Source organism: Prenolepis imparis, unplaced genomic scaffold (genome assembly GCF_030444845.1).
Source record: "Prenolepis imparis isolate NDT839.2.m4 unplaced genomic scaffold, iyPreImpa1.0 SCAF_5, whole genome shotgun sequence".
Classification (NCBI taxonomy): Eukaryota; Metazoa; Arthropoda; class Insecta; order Hymenoptera; family Formicidae; genus Prenolepis; species Prenolepis imparis.
The window spans coordinates 14,900,513-14,920,033 of NW_028141163.1; the positions used below are offsets into that span (position 1 = coordinate 14,900,513).

Below are 19,521 nucleotides of genomic sequence, written 5' to 3' on the forward strand. Positions count from 1 at the left end.
ATTGTTGCACGTAGATTAGAACGTACTACCGAGAGGAGAGGAATCGTTAACGCTAATGACTCAGGGGCAAATAATTATCCGTTACGTCTTCTTGCGCGTGTAATTTACGAGGAGCCGCCGCAGAGTAAAACGATATGAAACTGCAATTACATCACGATAAACTTGGAAGTACGCGCTTGTACGAGACCATCGCGTTATCTTATGAAACGTTTGTATTAATCTCGTGTCTCGATTTAGTCAGCTGCCGTTGTAATTCGATTTCTGAACCTTCGCGCTCGTTAGCAAAACTTTTGTCTCGTAATAAACTACTTTGTACTAATACAAATTAAATCGATGACGTTTTATTAAGATACTCGTATTTTGTTATCAAGCATTGTATTTGTACTGAGTAGTATTTCTGATTTGCTATTAATTGATGAAAAGGATTGCCATCATAATATCATATCGATGTTACGTATCGGTGTACCGTATTTATTGCAAACTTTATCTATAATCAAAGACGAATGCGTAACAGCTGAGCAATTTGCAGAAACGCAAATAGACGCAGATATTGTTAATTGTGTCATTTGTGTGAATTGATAAAACGCAAATGCCTTTCGATTATCGCAGGCATTACCATTCGCGTTCAGTGATATGCAAATTCGCTCAAACTTTGTACCGAGAGAAAAATTTATACAGCCACGTCAAATAATTTAAATAAAATGAGAGTTGAAAAGCTCTCGATAAAATATAATCATTATATTTTATATCAAATTTATGAAAAGTTTTCCCAATACGGTATAATAGACGATGTTCTTAACGAGTTAATTTTTTTTACTGGTACATAAGTTGGCGTTGGCTGACATACTTTATCAGCCGAGTGAAACGTGTAAAGTTAAAGAGGACGCAAACTACGCGCAAGTGACGATTGCAATTCTTCTCTCGGTTGCAGCTACTCGCTAACGATCTCCTTGTCCCTGCTACTTTTTGCTACCAACTTTCTACTTACGTGTCTCGTGTCGGCCGCGAGAAGAGGAGTGTGTGCCTGCAACAACCGAGCGTCGAGGAAATTAGAAGAGAGATCGCGTGATTTTTTGTTCTTTGATTAAAGGAGCTTCATGCTTCCGGCAAGATCATTCATCGCGCTTCTTGCACATTAGATTCCAAAAACGTGATTAAAATAGCACGATATCATTTCATCAGAAATATCGTTTATGCGAGAATTATATCAAATGCGAGTTTTACATCAAAGGTTTGCATTCTGGAGCGTATTCCTTGATGAATTTCAATAGATGCATAATGAATTATAACTGTGAAATTATTTAACATGAAAGCTTATAGAATTTTCATGAATTAAACTCTTTGGATAAACTACGCATAAATTATTATTATTTACTACATATGATTCTTACTTTTAACTGGATTATGATGAAAATTTAATCTAGCTCTTTATTATCAAATTATTATTATTTTTTTTAATTCATCGCAGTACACGCTTATGCAATTTAATGCAAACTCTTTGCAAAACGCTTTACATAATGCGTGAAATATTATATATTCCGTTTAAATTAATCTATTTATATTTTTATTACTACGTGAATCATTATGATCGACAAATTAATTTTTTCTTGCCGGGGTGATCGGAAATTTGTAGCCAGTATTTTGAAAATTACTATAGGAGTGCTGCTTTAGGAATCTTGGAGAAGGTCGTTTGTGGCGAGCTGTACATGCTGTGTACGACATGCATTTGCATTCGAGACGGGAATTACTCATGCAAACTTAAGTAAAAAAGAAATATATAAAGGGAGGGGTTCCTTTTTGTTGACTCGGCTAAACGTTTAAACTGGTAGGATTCAAATACCTCCTTCGCGATGCAAATTCAGTCCTTTTGCATACCGCGCGCTTATTAAACGCGGGAAGCTCATTAAAAGCGGAAGTTGGCAACCGCGTGTGCACGAAATTTTCCGCTTCGCATAATTATCGTGGCCGCGATAACTGAACTGTCGCGCTGCAACTGTAACGACGAACGTCGTCGTTGCTCTGATAATGTCATGAAATGGAAGATATTAAAGTACACGAAACATTAATAGACGGATAGTCTAATATACGTCTGACGTAAAATATTCGATTGAATGAAATGAATAAAAACACCACAATCGATGTCACGTTGCAATTTCGAGCTTGCTCGTTATTCGGAAATGTACGCAAATAAGACTGTTTATTTGATATTCCTCGATTAAAATATTTGCTTGATGCAAGCTGTCGCCAGCAAAGAGGAAAAGGAAAAATAAAAAAAAGAAAATAAAGAGGAGAAAATGTGTTCAAATAGGAAAACGAACACGTTCATTCGATGAAATTCAAGAAGCAAAATTAGCAAAATAATTTTTTTTAAAAATAATTATTAACCAATAGATCGTAAAAAAAATAATAACGTTATCCTGATGCAAGATAGTAATCAGGGACACACTGTGTGAGACATTATATTACTTTCCTAAATTATATTAGGAAAGTAATATAATTCATTAATTTAAGTATGGATTACGAGCATCTCGAGGAAAAAGACATCATCGGATTATTAATCAACACGGTCATTACTCTAACGATGTGCTAGCTTTCCCGAAATATTCTTGCCAACAAAGGGCGAACTTTAATTTTCGTGGGTCGCCTACAGCCAAATTAAATTTCATATTTCGCTGCGTATCGTGAATCGAGCTTCCGCCTGCAGCCACAACGTCTACTCGTAATTAATTGCTATTCAGGCCTATCCCGTTATAGTGTATACGACGAAAAAAGTTTACCCGAGAGGAAACCTCGACACGAGTGAAATCAACGCTTCCTAATTTCCCTTTCTTGCCTATGTTCTTAGCACGATACGATGATAGCCACTCTTCGGTACAGTGCGGAATCGAAAGGAGAAGCGCGTTAATGAAGACGAATCGTCGCGATTAGTTCAATTGAGGAAAGTTTTTCCCGATGAATGAACGGCGAGATCGTATGATCACTTCAATTTATTTCAGTTAGTGTTCCGAAGAAAAATTGATAACGAATTCGTTGCACTCTAAGTGCCAACGATTTAGATTGCGAATCATGATAAATAATTAAAGAGCTTATAATTTTTGCGAGGACGCAAAACAATTTTGTTCTGTAAAGCGTTCATCAATCTATTATGTATCTCATATATATTTATTATTATTGTCACTGTTGCTTAAATATATCCGGGAAATATATGTATTAAAAGTTCTTTAATTGATCACAATTTAACTACGTGACATAATATTTTCTATTATATGATACCTCTCTCCTTCGTCTATTGTTTCAACGGAAGCTTGAGTTTGACGTTATGAAACATTTCGAAGCTGCGAAATAATAAACTTTATTCGCAAAAAAAAAAAATATACAAAGAGAAGGGACAGGGCTGAAATAAAATGCGACACGATCTTTTTTTTCGAAACGATGAAATTCGTTTACCACTCCGGTATTTCTTCATTTTGTTTTGTACACACAACGGTACATGTTCCGGGGCCAAAGCGCGTTGGGCCTTTTTCCACGGAAAATCGGGAGATTGAATTTTCGCCAGCGAGTAACGGGGAATCGGGAGCGCGACGATATATGCGCAGGGGAAACAGAGGTACGGGAAGACAAAGTGACAAGCGGCCAGGATGCATCGATCGCCGGAAATGCTCGTGGACGTATTACGCCGTGATTTCCGGCGCGGCAGCGCGATATCGATCGCGATATTCAGTACGCGTTCTCGAAACACATTTGCGCGCGCGCGCTCGCCTGTCTCTGCCCCCCTTATCGCCCCGAATTTTCCGTCGCGAGGGATATTGCCCATAAATCTGTCCCTTGTGAGTTAACCCGATACGTACAAACGCGAGAAAATCCTTTCTTTTTAATATATCGCAAAACAACACATTTTTTTTCTTTTTTTTTTACAAACGTAAATTTTTTTCCTCGCGTGTGAAAAATTTCGAAATTTGTTCGAGACCTGCCGTAAAATTCAATTCCCGCAATTGTGTGGACTGAACCGCAAATAAAATCTACCGAAACAAAAAAAAATATTGTCTTCCGATTTTCCCGCTTTACAGAACAAAATTCTTCCGTTAGGACAGCGAACTGCGTCAAGAATCTAAGTGAAAAAAATTGTGATAGTAAACAAAAAAAAGTTTTACTTTTCTAATTTTTCGAACATTTAATTATGTCAAAAGGAAAGAAATTGTCAAAATTTATAATATATAAATATTTTTAACAATTAGAAGTTTCAAACTTTTTAAAACAATTATAAATAATTAAACAGAAGGCAAGAAAAATTGCGACATTGCGGAGTTAAAACGACAATTTGTATACCGTTGAGTTATCGATTTTATTATCGGTCGAGGATTGTCGAAGATGTTGCTGCAGACGGTGCAGCACGTGCTGTAATGCCGCTAATGCATTTCGGAACACGCACGATTGCGTCGCCATGGCAAGGTTACATTCTTTGCTTAGGCAAAGAGAATCATCCGGATTCAGTTACACATTTACACATTTATGGAATATCGATTTTCCACGACGGACGGTACCATGTCGACAAGAAATTATTCATATATTCGTCGTCTGTGAGACATGCCTGAGGGTTGTCCGTGTCAAAGCTACACGAGATTGCCACATCGTTGCCGCGTAGATCGATCCACGCGGACAACAAGCAAAAAGCAAAAAAGAGCGAATTGAAAGTAACCTCTCTCTTGTTGTCGGGCAAATTTTTAACTTTTGTACAAGACGATGCGCGCCAAGCAAAAGTTCGCGCGCAAAGTTGCGAGGGTCGAGTCTTCGCCGACCAAGTTTTCCGGACGTGAAAAGATTAAGGAGGATATTAACTTCCGAAAGAAGAGCTACACAAGAGATGTGCCGGTTATAAAGAAATAAATTTTCACGAGGTCTCGCTGTGAGTCGCGCACCGTATGACCTAAAAGAGTCCGGGACGAATGTATACAATAATTTATGCTATCTGAGAAAAGGTTCAACATAGTTTGTGGATTCGAAATGCGAGCATATAATTTTTCCAAACAACGGTGTACGTACATTGGCTATCAAAGTAAAGAAGTATAAAACGCGGATTATATATTAATTAAAAAAAAAAAAAGAACGCCGCATGGAACAATGTAAAGATGTCATTAATTAGAAGAAAAATCTCTCCTGCGCGCGAAATTGCCGGGTAATCCTCTTAGAGAACAAGAACGTCTCATGACGGATTATGACATCAACAGAGAGTCAAAGAGAAAATTTTTTCCGAGCTGCCTGTCACGAAGCTGAGAAATTTAATTACCCAACGAACGGAGCGTGTCACGATACGAGGACGAAAATATTCGTCTACCCTTTCAAACGCTTTTGGATAAGTGCACAAGTGAGAGAGCTTTCAAAAGCTTAAAGCAGCAGATCGATGTGGATATGAAAAGCGGCTATGAACGCCGTTGCAAAAAACGCGAGTTTTTATGTCGTGATAATTAACGAGGTTCAATCTATACGAAAAAGCGACGTCGCGATAAAGAACAATTTTCTCATAAATTTGTTTGCCAAAACAGTCCTTTGTTTCTTCGGAGCATTATTAAAATTATTTATAGATGTAATTACTGTAAAATCTTCGTACGACTAAGCGGAGATTAATATTTTTCGAAATGTACCGCACAGAAATTGTGGCATAAATTAAGAATCGATTTTTTGTTGTACCTGTTTATGACGAGTAATTTTAAATGTTGATTAAACGATGGTCTCCACGGAATTTCACGGTGTTAAAATCTGTTTATTATTATACATTTCGCGCCGCGATGTAATTTATAGATTTTAATTATGACGAAAATTATAAATCTTTATACATCAACAATGATGTACTAATTAATTTTCTATAATATATTCTGAAGTTTATACATATATATTTTTATCAATTTTATTTCTAAAATTGAAAATTGATCTAAGTAAATAAAAAAAGGTAAAATTATTTGTATAACTTCTGTAACGTCCCACATAATCTTGATACGATTTTAAAAGATATAAATGTAAACAATAGATTAAAAATATTTCGAAGAATGTATCAATTCTAAATTATATCAATGAATCACGCCGTAGAGATTCTATAGATAGCATTTATCAGCTACAATAATGATGAAAGCGTATATACAACATATATATACATACTATAAAGAAATTCCAGATAAATTATCGTCTTTATCTTATCAGCGTTTTAACATCGCATTCTTGACACGACAAAATGCCATTCACGCAACGATAATACAAAAATCTGTTGACGTTTTCATTAAAAAAAATGAAACGTGCGAAATATGCGACAAAGTAAGATAAAGATCCAACAATGTATCTTCCATCCTGATAATACATTTTAGCGTAATTAAAAAAAATGTTCAGTTCTTAATACAAAAGTTATCGACTTGTATTCGTCTCTTTGTATCCATTATCGCGAATAACTTTAAATTTTTAAATAATAAACTGTTGTATTAAAAAAGAATAGGGCGTATTTATTTTAGTAATGTATCAAGAAAGTAAACTATGTTATATTCGGAATTCCGCAGAATGTAAAATTAGGTACCATGTGTTATATTTTATATGATTCGCGGGACACATTTTTCTTATTTGTGAGCCAACCCTCTGAAGATTAGAGAACGGTGAAGGTCAAGGTGGCGGCGATGGATCGTCGATGGAATTCAATTACTGTTCCTATATAAAGCCGACCTTTAATGGAAATCATTAAATTTTGCGTTCCTGAGCGTTCGGTTCTCTCTTGCAAACTATTTTAGAATTTAAATCTTACGTAATTTGACAATCACAATTCTTGTTGTGCTGTCAAATTCCCGATATTGACACCATTATTTTTATGATAAATTGAAAAATGATTTTACTGCATTTTTTTGTTAAAAAGCATATGAGAATATTTTGTATCATTATTTTATATAAAAGAAGATAATTATAAGGAAATTAAATGCGGAAAATTTTCAGCTATCTCGACGTATTTTCAAGGTCGACTATTTCTGACAAAGATACGAATTCCGGGATATGTTTCCTCTCGGGGATGAAGGTCTAACTCCGAAATTACTGTCTGTGTCCGCCAGGATCGTCAAGCGTGAAGTTAGAGGGTCTATTCCGGTAAAGGATGACGGTAATCTCGCGTGTTGGGGTCGCTTTACGTTGAGGATGAAACTAGTTCACTGTCAAAGGAAATGTCGTCCCATTCGCATTCCATTACCCTTCTGTTTTATCATTTCTTGAATCAGAAATTGCCTCCCCTCTTTCGTGCTCTTAAATTTACCGTTTACGAATATCTCGGTATTTTATATTTTATTCATCATATATATATATTGCGCGCCATATTAACCTCCTTTGAAAAGGATTCGAATGAAATTTAAAGACTCCCGATATTTGAGATAATCTTTAATTTTTAATAAAAATTTTGTATTGACAAGATGTGTTTTCCAAACTGCTTTCTAAGTTTTCTATTTATTAACACAAATTTTATTTTAAAAAAAATATATATCTGACAAAATTTATCGATCGCATTCAGCTGCAAACATAGATTTGGCACATTCTTATCAAATCAGAATATTTGTTATGTGTCCATATCGCGTACAATCTGATTACATCATTCGTTTCAAAACATTTATCACGTTTTCTTTGTATCTAAACTGTTGTCATATGCAAATGTCGGCGATGTCGAAAGAATTTAAATGCTTGGTACGATATTTGTATGTACGGAAACGGATACATGTTCACGACAGTAATGTAATTCCGACGATTTCGGGACAAATTTACAAGCGGACTTCTGAAACAATGATTGCTGAAGGAGATGGCATGAAAAGACCGGAGACTACTGATTCTGACTATTGGCTTCCGGAGCAAGCGGGGGGCAGGACCGGTCAGTGAAATATGTCCGAGGATACGAACGGTCGTCCATTTGTCCGCTGTCGACTATTTTACCCTTCGCCCATTGCCGCGCTGCGGGACGCTCGCCATTTCTCAGCTCGGTTCAATTTAAGGAAAATGCCTGCCATGGCCACGTACCGATCCATTCGTACGGATTTGCCTCGCGTCGATACCCGATACTCGTGTATATGACCCGCGTCCACGAGATTTGCGTTTCCACTTTCTTCAAATGTGACATTTTGACGCGCGATATAACATAGCTCACTTGACAATTGTTCTGTGGATTGTTTTGTTACGACAAACATTACTCGTTTCAGCTGAATGTTTCCATTTGTTATGTTTGGCAAACGTGATTCGTTCAATCTAAATCTGATACAAATGCAAATGTATGCGAAGATATTTGCGAACTTATTGGCTGACTGATATTAATAAAATAAATATATATACAAAAATTAACCTATATAAATTATATCCGGGCTATATTAAATTATTTGGACATGAAGTTTCGGACAGTAAATGGCTCTATAGAATTAATTTAATTTTAATTTTGAATTGTTTTTTTACTCATTATTTATTAAAAAGTTATTATATATATTTACTCGTTATTTATTAAAAAATTAAAATTATTAATAAACAATAAATAAATTTGAGCATTCTAAATGTAGAGAATGTCGGAATATGTTAAAATTATGTCATAAATATATACATACACGATTTGTTATTTATTAAGGATAAGATTAGGGAGAGTACGAAAAAAATATAAAGTTTTATCTCATTTTTCCAAAATATTCTCTGCATGTGCCCAAATAGTTGAAATATTTTGACAAGATGCAATATAAATAATTAATCCGGTTGAATTATTTAGAAGTCTGAATCGACATTTTCCAAATTTCTCTGCCGCTGTCATACTATATTAAGCTCGCCGCTTCTCAAGCTGCCGGACTCTTGGAAAATACTTGTCAGAAACACGTACGAATTTGCCTCGCGATACGACAACGAAGTTCACGAACTTCGGGCATGTCGAGCACCGACCAGACTGTCTTCAAAGTATCCGCTACAAGGTGCTTAGTTTGTGCGGCAGATACTTGTGTCACACAGCCTCCCTCACAGCTTCGACAACTTGCAACAACTTCTTACTATAATTTGCACTGACTGTTAATGTATACGGCCTCAGCGAGAAATACATCAGATCCGATGTTCTTGGTCTTCTACGAAGGTAATTATCTTCGCATATTATATCGCGTATTATTTATGCCAGTGACGTAATTATAAATATTTAATAAATTTTAATAAAAATTATGAGAGTCCCTTCTCTTCGATTTGCACAAAATTAAAAATCATTAAAATAATAATTTTTACATTTTAATTTAACAACTATTAATTAAAATAAACTATTTAAATGACATTTTTTTAAAAGTAGATTAGAAAATTTGTTATTGTATATTGTGTAAGATCATTTAATGTTACAAATTTTATTAGGCATCATTGATGTGTGTTTAAACAGATGCTGGCTCTATAACTGATCTAAATACAATTTGTGAGATTTTTAAAATTGTGCAAACTTTTAGTCAATCAATTATTCTTCCGAATTTAATATTCATAATGTAGGATTTTGAATCTGCAGATATTAAATTACCTAGCTCTATTTAAACCGGAGCTGCAAAAGGAAGTTCACTTTTTTTCCGACAGAAACAATGGACTCTGCTTCCAGAGTCCGTCTGGAAAATCCATCTAACGTTCTCCCTGGGGAACAGAGATTTTGGCGGAGCTATTTTTTCGGGCAATGGGTTCATATTTCTGGCGACTCTAGAACCGCAGTGGCTAGATTACGCGCGTTAAGGCCGGAAAACTCATCGGAGACTGAAAATGGACAGTTGAACGAATGTCGGGCTTTCGATGTCGAACGAAAGCACCGACAAGTGCGGCGGCTTAACGCAGCCGACCCTTTTCATCCGCGCCATTATTCCGGACTTAAAGCTCCCGGCTCGACCGTGTAGCGTTGTTCATTCGCAACACAATGAGACCTGCAAGTCCGATATGATCTACAGAATGACCGCGATTAACGAGTGCATGCGGTACGCTCGGTGTTATACGTGCCATTTAATCGGGACATCGATAAAACCACCCTCGCTTTCCCATGTATTAGCAGTATTAAAACTATTATTCTGTCATATTCTTTTATTATTCCGTATATAGTATATATGATATATATTCTAGATGTATTTCGTTATTTTTCCATTACTTTAGGTGAATTTGAATCGATAATTATGTAAAACTGAATGGATCGTAATCTATTTCTCAATTTCAAAATTGAATACTTGAAAATTAAGACTGAGAGAAATTAGATTTTTTCTTAAAATAGATTTCAGTTATATCAATTTTTTCTAGTTTATTTGCGTGTTTAAAACTTAAATCCACTTAAAATCGCCGATGATAAAATTTCTTAGATATCAATGTGGACTTATTATATAAATAAAATAAACTTATATATGTACGTAATGTAAAATATTTGAAATATATCGTATAAATATTGACAACTTCTCTCGAAATGGTACGATTTCTCTTTTGAATCCCTTTGTTCGATTATAAAGGATTAAATGTATTATCGTGAAGAGCGAAAAAAAAAAAAGAAATAAAAGCGATCAAAGAGTAACGGCAGGTTCACGAGTTTTCGAACACGAAAAGTTCCGACGATCAAAGATAAAGGTCCCGAGTGCATTCTGCGACGTCGTGAGAGACGTGAACGAGTACGAGGAGAGGAAGAGAGAGCGTCGTGTCTGACACAAAATGTATGGCGTAAGCAGCCTACCGTGAAACACTCCATTCAATGGCGTTTGGGTACTCTCGATTGCGGGGGTGTGTTGGCGGTGCGCAAGTTACGCGACTTAACATTGAACGTGCGGCATATTTTGAGAGGTTTGTTAGGCAACCTTTTGTTCTACTCGCAGACAAAAAAAGCTGTTCCGCGAACGTCTGTCCCGATAATAAAGTGGTGATCAGCCGTTACTTGACGTACATAAATGTGCAATTATTCGTTTAAATAAAATTTTGCAACTCGTGCGGAGCAGAATAAAATAACAATTATGCTCACGTTTACGTATAATTCTTTAAAGTAAGAAACTCTCGTAACATCTTAGTTTCAGCTAAAGCCTTGTTTGTGTTTCAATTAGCTCTCAGTCAGTTACATCTAAATTAGAACTAAGTTACGATCCGATTAGCTTCCTTCAAGTTTCCAATTAAGTCTCAAATAAACTTCTCTTTATATGAGTGAAAAACATCTCACATAAAAATATCAATCTCGTTATTTAGTAATAGAAATATTTCCTTATCGCGTACTAAAAAAATTTTAATAAATATCGAAAATAATCGCGACATTCCATATTTCATTTGATATATAGTCTAAACAATACAATATTATTTACGATTATTTATATACCTATATCATGTTTTTCAAACATTTATCTTTATATTAGTTCTTTTAAAGAATTTCTTTCAATACACACAAATTTTCATAAATCTGCTATCATAAATAGAAATATGTATATATGTGAAACTTAATATGCTTTAAATTTGGAAAATAAACAAATATAAACATAAAAATTCCAATTAATTTGACACTCCTATCACGAGAAATCAAATTCGGATATATGTATACGTAATTAAGTACTGATTTATTGTTAATTTGTTATTCTAATCCCAAATTTGTTGCTCCTATCAATTAGCAACAAAATTAATATTTTAAAAAGTGCTCAGATTTAACATTATGTTACGCTCTCACTTTTGAAAAACACTTATAGCGAGTCATAAACAAGAAATAAATATACTAGAATTAGTTCCTCAAAGATACTGTAAATAAATTTCAAATTATTTATTAAATTTTTATAGATATACGTTAATAAATATGTACACACCGAATACTATAATCACATAATTATAAAGGGCTCAAAAGTAAGAAGCTAAAAATGTCAGCTTGACATCAAATTGTTTAAACTATGTTACTGCGAAGATAAGTGTGTAATTAATGTTCAAAGTAACAAATAAACTAACAAAGTTATAAATTGTTCATTTCATAGTTGCTCAGCTGTTATTTGGTGCCTTTATGAATCTCTTCTCTTTCTCTCTTGTTTTTTTATTCACGACATTCACTTGCGAAAATACGATTAATTATAATCGCACACGCACTTATCATTGAAATACGATGATCGTCCGGCACGTTACATAGCATGTTCGACATATTTCCTAATGTCTTGTCACGATCGTGCTCCGAGAGATAATAATACATGGAGCGTCTCGTACCATTACCTTCCCATTCGAGCTTCGTTGCAAGAATGACAACAAGGTAACCGGGTGTAAACAACAGAGCGCTATCGTATATACATACATATTTCTCGAAATATGATCATGACATACACTAGAAAATACTAACCACAATTATTTTTTATGATTATATTAGCGATTATCAATTTGCGCGATTAATAAATTCCTATCATTATTGCGTCATAATTAGCTATTAATTCGATTTGCATAGTATCGCGTGATATTATCATAAATTTGACGCTGTATGATCTTTTGAAAAACGCGTATTTTATATGATTTATTCGATTAAAATCTATCGCGCTAGTCAGTGAAGCAATGGCATATTTTGGCATATTACATTCCGAGAATATCTATATCTTCAATTTTAACTTGTATACATTTTTTATTTGTCACAATAAAAGATAGTTAATTTGCCATAAAATACAGACATATATTTGTAAAAGAAATACATTGTGTGAATCTCGTTGCGCGATTTTTCAATGTCGAACGAATCGTAGCTTTATGTAATCGTTTAATTTTCGCATTCTCTCGTCGCAATATAAAAGTACGCATTGTAACGTACTGCAATTATTGTTGAAAATGCTGTATAAAATGCCAGGTGATCGTCGTATTCTGATGATTAGCGCATACACGATCGTAATTAACAGTCTCTTCGCGATGCTTGCTTTTAAAGAGTACCAGAAAAAAACGAAGAGACTAAAAAAAGTATCAAACAATGAAAGAGTAACTATGATACGGGCAATTTATTTATTTATATTATTAATTATTTTTATATAAAATTAATAGCTCACTTATTTTTTGCGATAACATAATTTAATCTTATAGTGATATACATAAGCGTCGAAGAAATTTCGATTATTTTTTAAATTTATTTCGCGAGAAATAAATTCAAAACTAAGATATTTTGAAAATAATTCAAGAAACAATTTTACATCAAACTGATATTGTGAACTCTTTATTTTTGCTCATTTCACTATTACTAGTGATTATAGTATTCCATATTGGTGCCTCTATAAAAATTTAATATTTCTGAGATGTATTTTTACAATATATCTTTACGCGAGAGCAATTAATAAGCAATTAATTCTGATAATATTTATGTTTCTGTTTATGATTCGCTGTAAATGTTTTTCGGAAATAGGGTGCCAGCATAAATGTTAAATCAACATCTCTTTTAATATCAATTTCCTGCTAATATAAAAGCAATAAATTTGAAATTGGAGCAACAATTTCACAATAAATTAACAATTAATTGTGTCATACATAAATTTGAATTCTCATGGTTGCGATGTCAGATTAACGAAGGCAACGCTAAAAGTAAGCGCGTTGTATATATTATGGTAAGATATAATGCATGTATAGAGCAACACGCGATTTATCTAATCTCGCGTGCGCTCGGCAAGGTTGCTGGTGCAAGTCCTTGCTATCGATACATCACACATTTCAATTGTCGTCTGATATCCAATTACAACGAGCACGCGTGTTCGCGCGCATACATGGCATTTGCGGATTTACGTAAGCGATGCTCCGACCGCTCCGCGGGCCACGAGTTGCAAATAACGCGCATTCGAGAAGATAACGCGAACGTAACCGACAGCAACAATAAAGATCCACTTTGCCTCTCGATTGGTCGTCAATCCGCCGAGTCAATTAACGGCAACCTGTTCGCTCTCGCTACATGTTTCCGTAAAGTATACTCGGACGAGCGCGGAAAACGCATTAACTGGACCGTGATAACCTTGCTATCATTAAATATAGCGTGCGATGATTAAAGAAAATACGTCATATATTTTCCATATAAAATATTGTCAAGAAAATATAAATAGCAGGAAGATATTGATATAATAAAACAGAGGCAATAAAAAAAGTTCTTTGATACTGAATAGTAAGAGAAATGTCAGTTTGAGAATTTAAGCGTATATAATTATACACAGAGAGAATTTTCTCTTAGAATTTAACCTGAAAATCATGGTAATCGTGGGACAATATATGGAAAGAATTTTATAAAAAATTTCTCTGATTAATATTCATCACAATAAACATAATAATATCTGCACGTTAAAATATAAAACATGTTTGAGTAATTTTACCATGCAGTTTAGTAAAATTAATCAAACATGTTTTATATTTTATTGTGATAGATATTATTATTATATTGTGATAAATATTAATCAGAGAAATTCTCATAAAATTCTTTCCATACCATATTGTCCCATGCCATGATTTTCAGGGTAAATTCTAAGAGAAAATTCTCTCCGTGTATAATAATTATAAATATTATTTTAGACACATCAAAAATGTCAAAAGTTTCGATTCAATTCAGATCTTTCTTCAATGAAAATTTCAGGAAAGTTGTATGAATTACAGAGTAATATTGCTAAATAGAACTGACAGGCTAATATGAATAAAATTTACGGAGAGAGAGAGAGAGAGACATGAATAATTGACAATAATTTGCACTATAGTGGCAATGTTCGAAAGATCGATAGCAATACCGGTCGTGCAAACGATCTTTTGCGCGTATTATCAGCGCTTTATGCATGATTCATTGACTCGCTCGCTCGATTTCGCTCATCATTTTGTCGTAATTCATCATTTAATCTGACACAACAGTCGCCTGGCAGCTAATAAAAAATCGAACGATCCGCTTAGGGATGTCGCGTAAGCGTCCGTGGACAAGTCATTTCGTGCAAACAACGATATAGAACGTGTGTGCGTATGTGTGTGAATATCGGCTTACGAACATTGCGTGTCTCGGAATGCAACGTCGAGCGTTTGTTGGCTGACGGTGGTGGTTTGCGAGACTCGAGTTCGGGAGAGAGTTCGCGTTGACTTAGGGTTGACTTAGGATTCTCAAAGCGGCTTGGACCGTGTCGGGATCGGGCGCCAATGTAAATCTACACTGTGCAACGCTCGATAAAGCCAGTTAACGCGCCGCGAATTTTCCTAAGAATAATAAATTGCCGTCTCTTACAGAGAACGTAGATTAGAAAATAAAAAGGCACGATCAATTGTATTGCGTGAAAAAAATTAATGATTACACCTGCCAATATCGTTTCTATTTCCAGATATTAGAATATCCGATAATTATTGTTCAATTATTCAAGAGCACATGTATCAGGATTTTAATATTAAAACAATCAAATTTATTGGTACAAAATTTTTTGTCAATTTGAGTCCAAATTATAGAAATAAAAAATTAATTGCGACATAATATATCAAAATTTGCTGAAATTAAACAAAAATTCGCAGATCTAGATAAACTCGATTTTTCTAATACGAAAATTCATATAATTCGGATATTATCTCCATATTTTAAGTTGAATAATTCACCAAATATAATTCAGATATTAAATTATACGAATATTTTGCAGTCCAATCAATGCTTTAATTCTTTAATAAAAACTTATTTTCATATATTAAAAGACACTTATGTATTAATATTAAAAGTCTATTTTAATTTAATAATGATACCGATTTAGCGGGTATTTGATTAATAACTTATTGGCCATGATGGTATAAAATGACTATCATGGATAAGAAAGACGATTTCACGTTCGTCTTTTTTCATCGAAGTTAGTCCTTAACAGTGGAAAAGTCGACAGGTGTTTCTACGGTCTTGTTTATGTTCCACGGTTTCTCTTTTATTTCCGCACACCCGCTCTCCTCCGCCCTCTCTTTTATACCCACCCCTTGCTTTTGCGAAGCTATTCGACGCACTCTTATCGCATGAAGCCGGTCGTGAAGCCAGCGAGAAAAATGGTTCCGCGCGATTTTCCTCGCTCGCGTCTCTTCGGACTTGTCGTGACGGCGTTTTCCTTTTCCAACTGTTTTTGCGGACTATTTTTCCTTTTAGCGCGTTGCTACTCTCCGTTTTTCCTGTGTCCGCAAAGCTTTTCTGCGACATTTCGTTTCGCAGCGCAATCATATTCCAGAGAAAAATGTAACAAATGGCTTCTATTCGTTAACTGTCATAAGGCAGGTAGGACGAAAACTTTTTTTTATATCAATAAAAAATGTGAATAAAAAAGGAAATGTAAATCTCTCTCTTTCTCTCTCTCTGTCTCTCCCTTTCATAAAATTTTCATAGAATGGTAACAGAGGAATTAAAATAATGCAAATCCAGTAACATTTGTTCATATCTGCGTTTGTGCAAAAATATTATTTTTGCATTATGATCGAGAGAATTACTGTGCGATGTTACCGCACATATATGCAAACATCCGATTAATTTATGTTTAATACGCATTATTTCCATAATGCGCTGGTATTCGTCAATAAATTTATATCGCCACACAGAACGAAAACAAATATGCAAAAAATTCTTAAGTATTCATAATCCACATCAACATAAAATTATTCAGTTCGGTGTACTCATACTTATATACTGAAAGAGTCATCTCGCTATTAATTCAATATAAGTAACTAATTAATTCAATATCCAATACTGCATATAATTGGTATATGCCTCCGTTTTACGAGCTATTGTTCTTATAGATCGAATAATCGCAGAGGATATGGAGATGCGAGGAGATAATATATAATACTTTATCTATTTTTCTCTCTTTATATCTATCTTTATATTATAATATTCACCCATGAATAATCGAATTACTCCATTTTCAAAAATGTTAAATTAGATTTATTAAATTAAATTTTTAAAAAATCAGTTAAAAAATCAAAGTTTAATATTAGTAAAGTTATAATTTTGAAGTTTAACTTGTAGATGTATGTATTAAAATATTCTAATTTCAAGATACTTTAGTTTATCGCATTAAAATGAAAATTATAATACATTGTTATAAGTTATTTGTTATTTTGATAAATAACATCAATAAATAAATTTTGACAAATCACATCGTAGAATAAAAATATTGGAATAACTGATCAATCATTTAGTAGAATTTGTAAAGAAGTTACGTGTTACGCACACACGGCCAAGAATAGTACAGCATAAATTATGTTTAACGCAACTTTTGCTTACATACGTAATTTATGCCTTGAACAGACACAGAACACTTTCGAAAAAATCCTCCAAGTGAAACACGTGAGTGATAAATACGAGGCCGCGATATATTTGTAAATTCGTTCTGAATTAAAGATCCTGTGATAGACTAGTTAAATATCGTATTATTTTAGAAAAAGAGAAAGAAATTAAAAAGATTATTATTTATAATTGATTGTGAAAGACCTCTTTCTATCTTTATTACATGAGAAATTAAAACTTATTAGAAATTTATTAGATTTTTAATAAATATCTTATGCATAATAAAAATGTTGATTGAAATGCCTAGACTTCACATTAACACACGACTAATTTTATCATTTGATTTTTTACCTTTTCGAAAACGAGTCTTTTTATAATAATTTCGTACTAATCCATATGTAGTTTGAGGCACAAGTATTTTTGACCATGACAAGTCACTGTTGGATTAAGATTACGAAAAGTCGCTATCGAGATGTGAAAGTTCGGTTCAATAAGAAATGACTCACCGTGTCGAGATTGAATAGGCTCGAGACCTTCTTCAGGAAGCCGTCCTGAGACTTCTTCTTCCTTCTAGTAGTCATCCTACTGTTGTGCTATTGCAGATCCACAGAGAGCTCTATTAATCCAATTAATCCTGCTGCTCAGATCGCACCGAGGCACATCATATCTTTTTTATTCTTCTCACAAAACGCACGAGACTGCACAGCACACAAGGTAGATAGACGATCAACGTTATGAATAATGCTTGTGGTTTCGCGGACGTGTGTGCGGAGGACACGCGGAATTTATATCTATTTGATTCCTTGTAATTTACGATTGCGCATAAATTTCAGTTTAACTATATATTGATTTATATCGAGAAAAACAATACTCTTCTTATTAATTCGCTGAAGTTGCATTCGAACTATTATGTTAAACATATGGTACATGAAATTCTCTTTCATGTTAATTAATTATAAATTTTCTTTTAATTGCAAAAAAAATATTTATACATATATTAATTATAATGTTTAAAACATTTTCTCATTTCAGTAATTAATTTTCACTGAAATATATATTATAAATTATTGTATTTTATATTAGCGCACACATATTTGATTTAATATTAAAGAATACACAGAGAGAATTTTCTCTTAGAATTTACCCTGAAAATCATGATAATCGTGAGACGATATGATATGGAAAGAATTTTATGAGAATTTCTCTGATTAATATTTATCACTTTGATTAATTTTGTTATGCAGTAGTAAAATTAATCAGACATGTTTTATATTTTATTGTGATAGATATTATTATTTTTATTGTGATAAATATTAATCAAAAAAATTCTCATAAAATTCTTTCCATATCATATTGTCCCACGATTACCATGATTTTCAGGGTAAATTTTAACAGAAAATTCTCTCATTGTCAGTGTACTAATCAGGTTTTTTAAAATTCGTGGACCTTTCCCGCGAATAGCGATGTTGAAACGGTACACGCGATACTATCTACTCGTATTTTAGATTCCGAGTCCCAAATGTCATTCTAGCAGATGGGTGTTAGTCTACGTTATATTGTAGGGGCCGCAAAAGAAAAGATAGTCAAGGCAAAGAAACTCATATCTCATATGTGACTCACATTCGCGTCTCTAATTGCCTTTAGATGACAGGTGTACGAGGCAAAGTATCGAATTTTGGCGATTATAATACGAAAAAATGGGGAGCACATCTGCCCCAACTTGTAATTTTGTTCGATCACGTATATTCTTTCCGACGAATTCTCTCTGTGTCCTTCAACCGCACGGACTATTGTTTACTTTGACATTGTTGAAAATCAATTACTCATACGGTTATCGCGCCATCCCACAATATCGTGCGTAATAAACGAGGATTAACTCGGTTATATAAATAGATCCAGCGAAGGGTATAACATTTTCATATGCGACATATTTATCGAAGCTCTCTGGACGCGCGATAAGCGAAAAAATATGCCCTACGCACCTGCGCATAATGTATCGTACGAGCTCCGAGAGGTGACCCAATTGATAAATCTCAGGGACGCACATCATTTCGCTTCGGAGAATTAACCTGAATAGAGCACGTGAAATTATTTTACTACGGTCTATGCTTAACTAGCAATTCGTCGGCTGCTCGATTATCGCGTGTCACGACGCGATATTGCGTCCCCTGATTAAAACAAAACGCAGATGTGTTTCTCTCACATTCATCAAACAAAATACGCTTCGCAGAATCGAAATGTTTACACTGAAAAACAAGATTAATAAGTGATTTCAATTCAATTCTAATTAATTTCAATTTTAACCCGTATATACTATGTATCTATGTTAGAAA

The 19,521-nt window shown here is 34.0% G+C and overlaps 1 protein-coding gene across 12 annotated transcripts in view; it reads right to left on the minus strand.

Moving 5' to 3' along the window:
- The window catches only part of Dlg1 (MAGUK family member discs large 1), a 250,297-nt gene that overhangs the window by 88,787 nt on the left and 141,989 nt on the right, over nt 1-19,521 (minus strand). For 11 of the 12 annotated variants that reach the window (XM_083037711.1, XM_083037713.1, XM_083037710.1 and 8 more), the window contains one exon: nt 989-1,024. The exons of the other annotated variant lie outside the window; for it this stretch is intronic. In XM_083037711.1, coding sequence (XP_082893837.1) covers nt 989-1,024 — 36 coding nt within the window. The remainder of the gene's footprint in view (nt 1-988; nt 1,025-19,521) is intronic. 12 annotated transcript variants of the gene reach the window in all.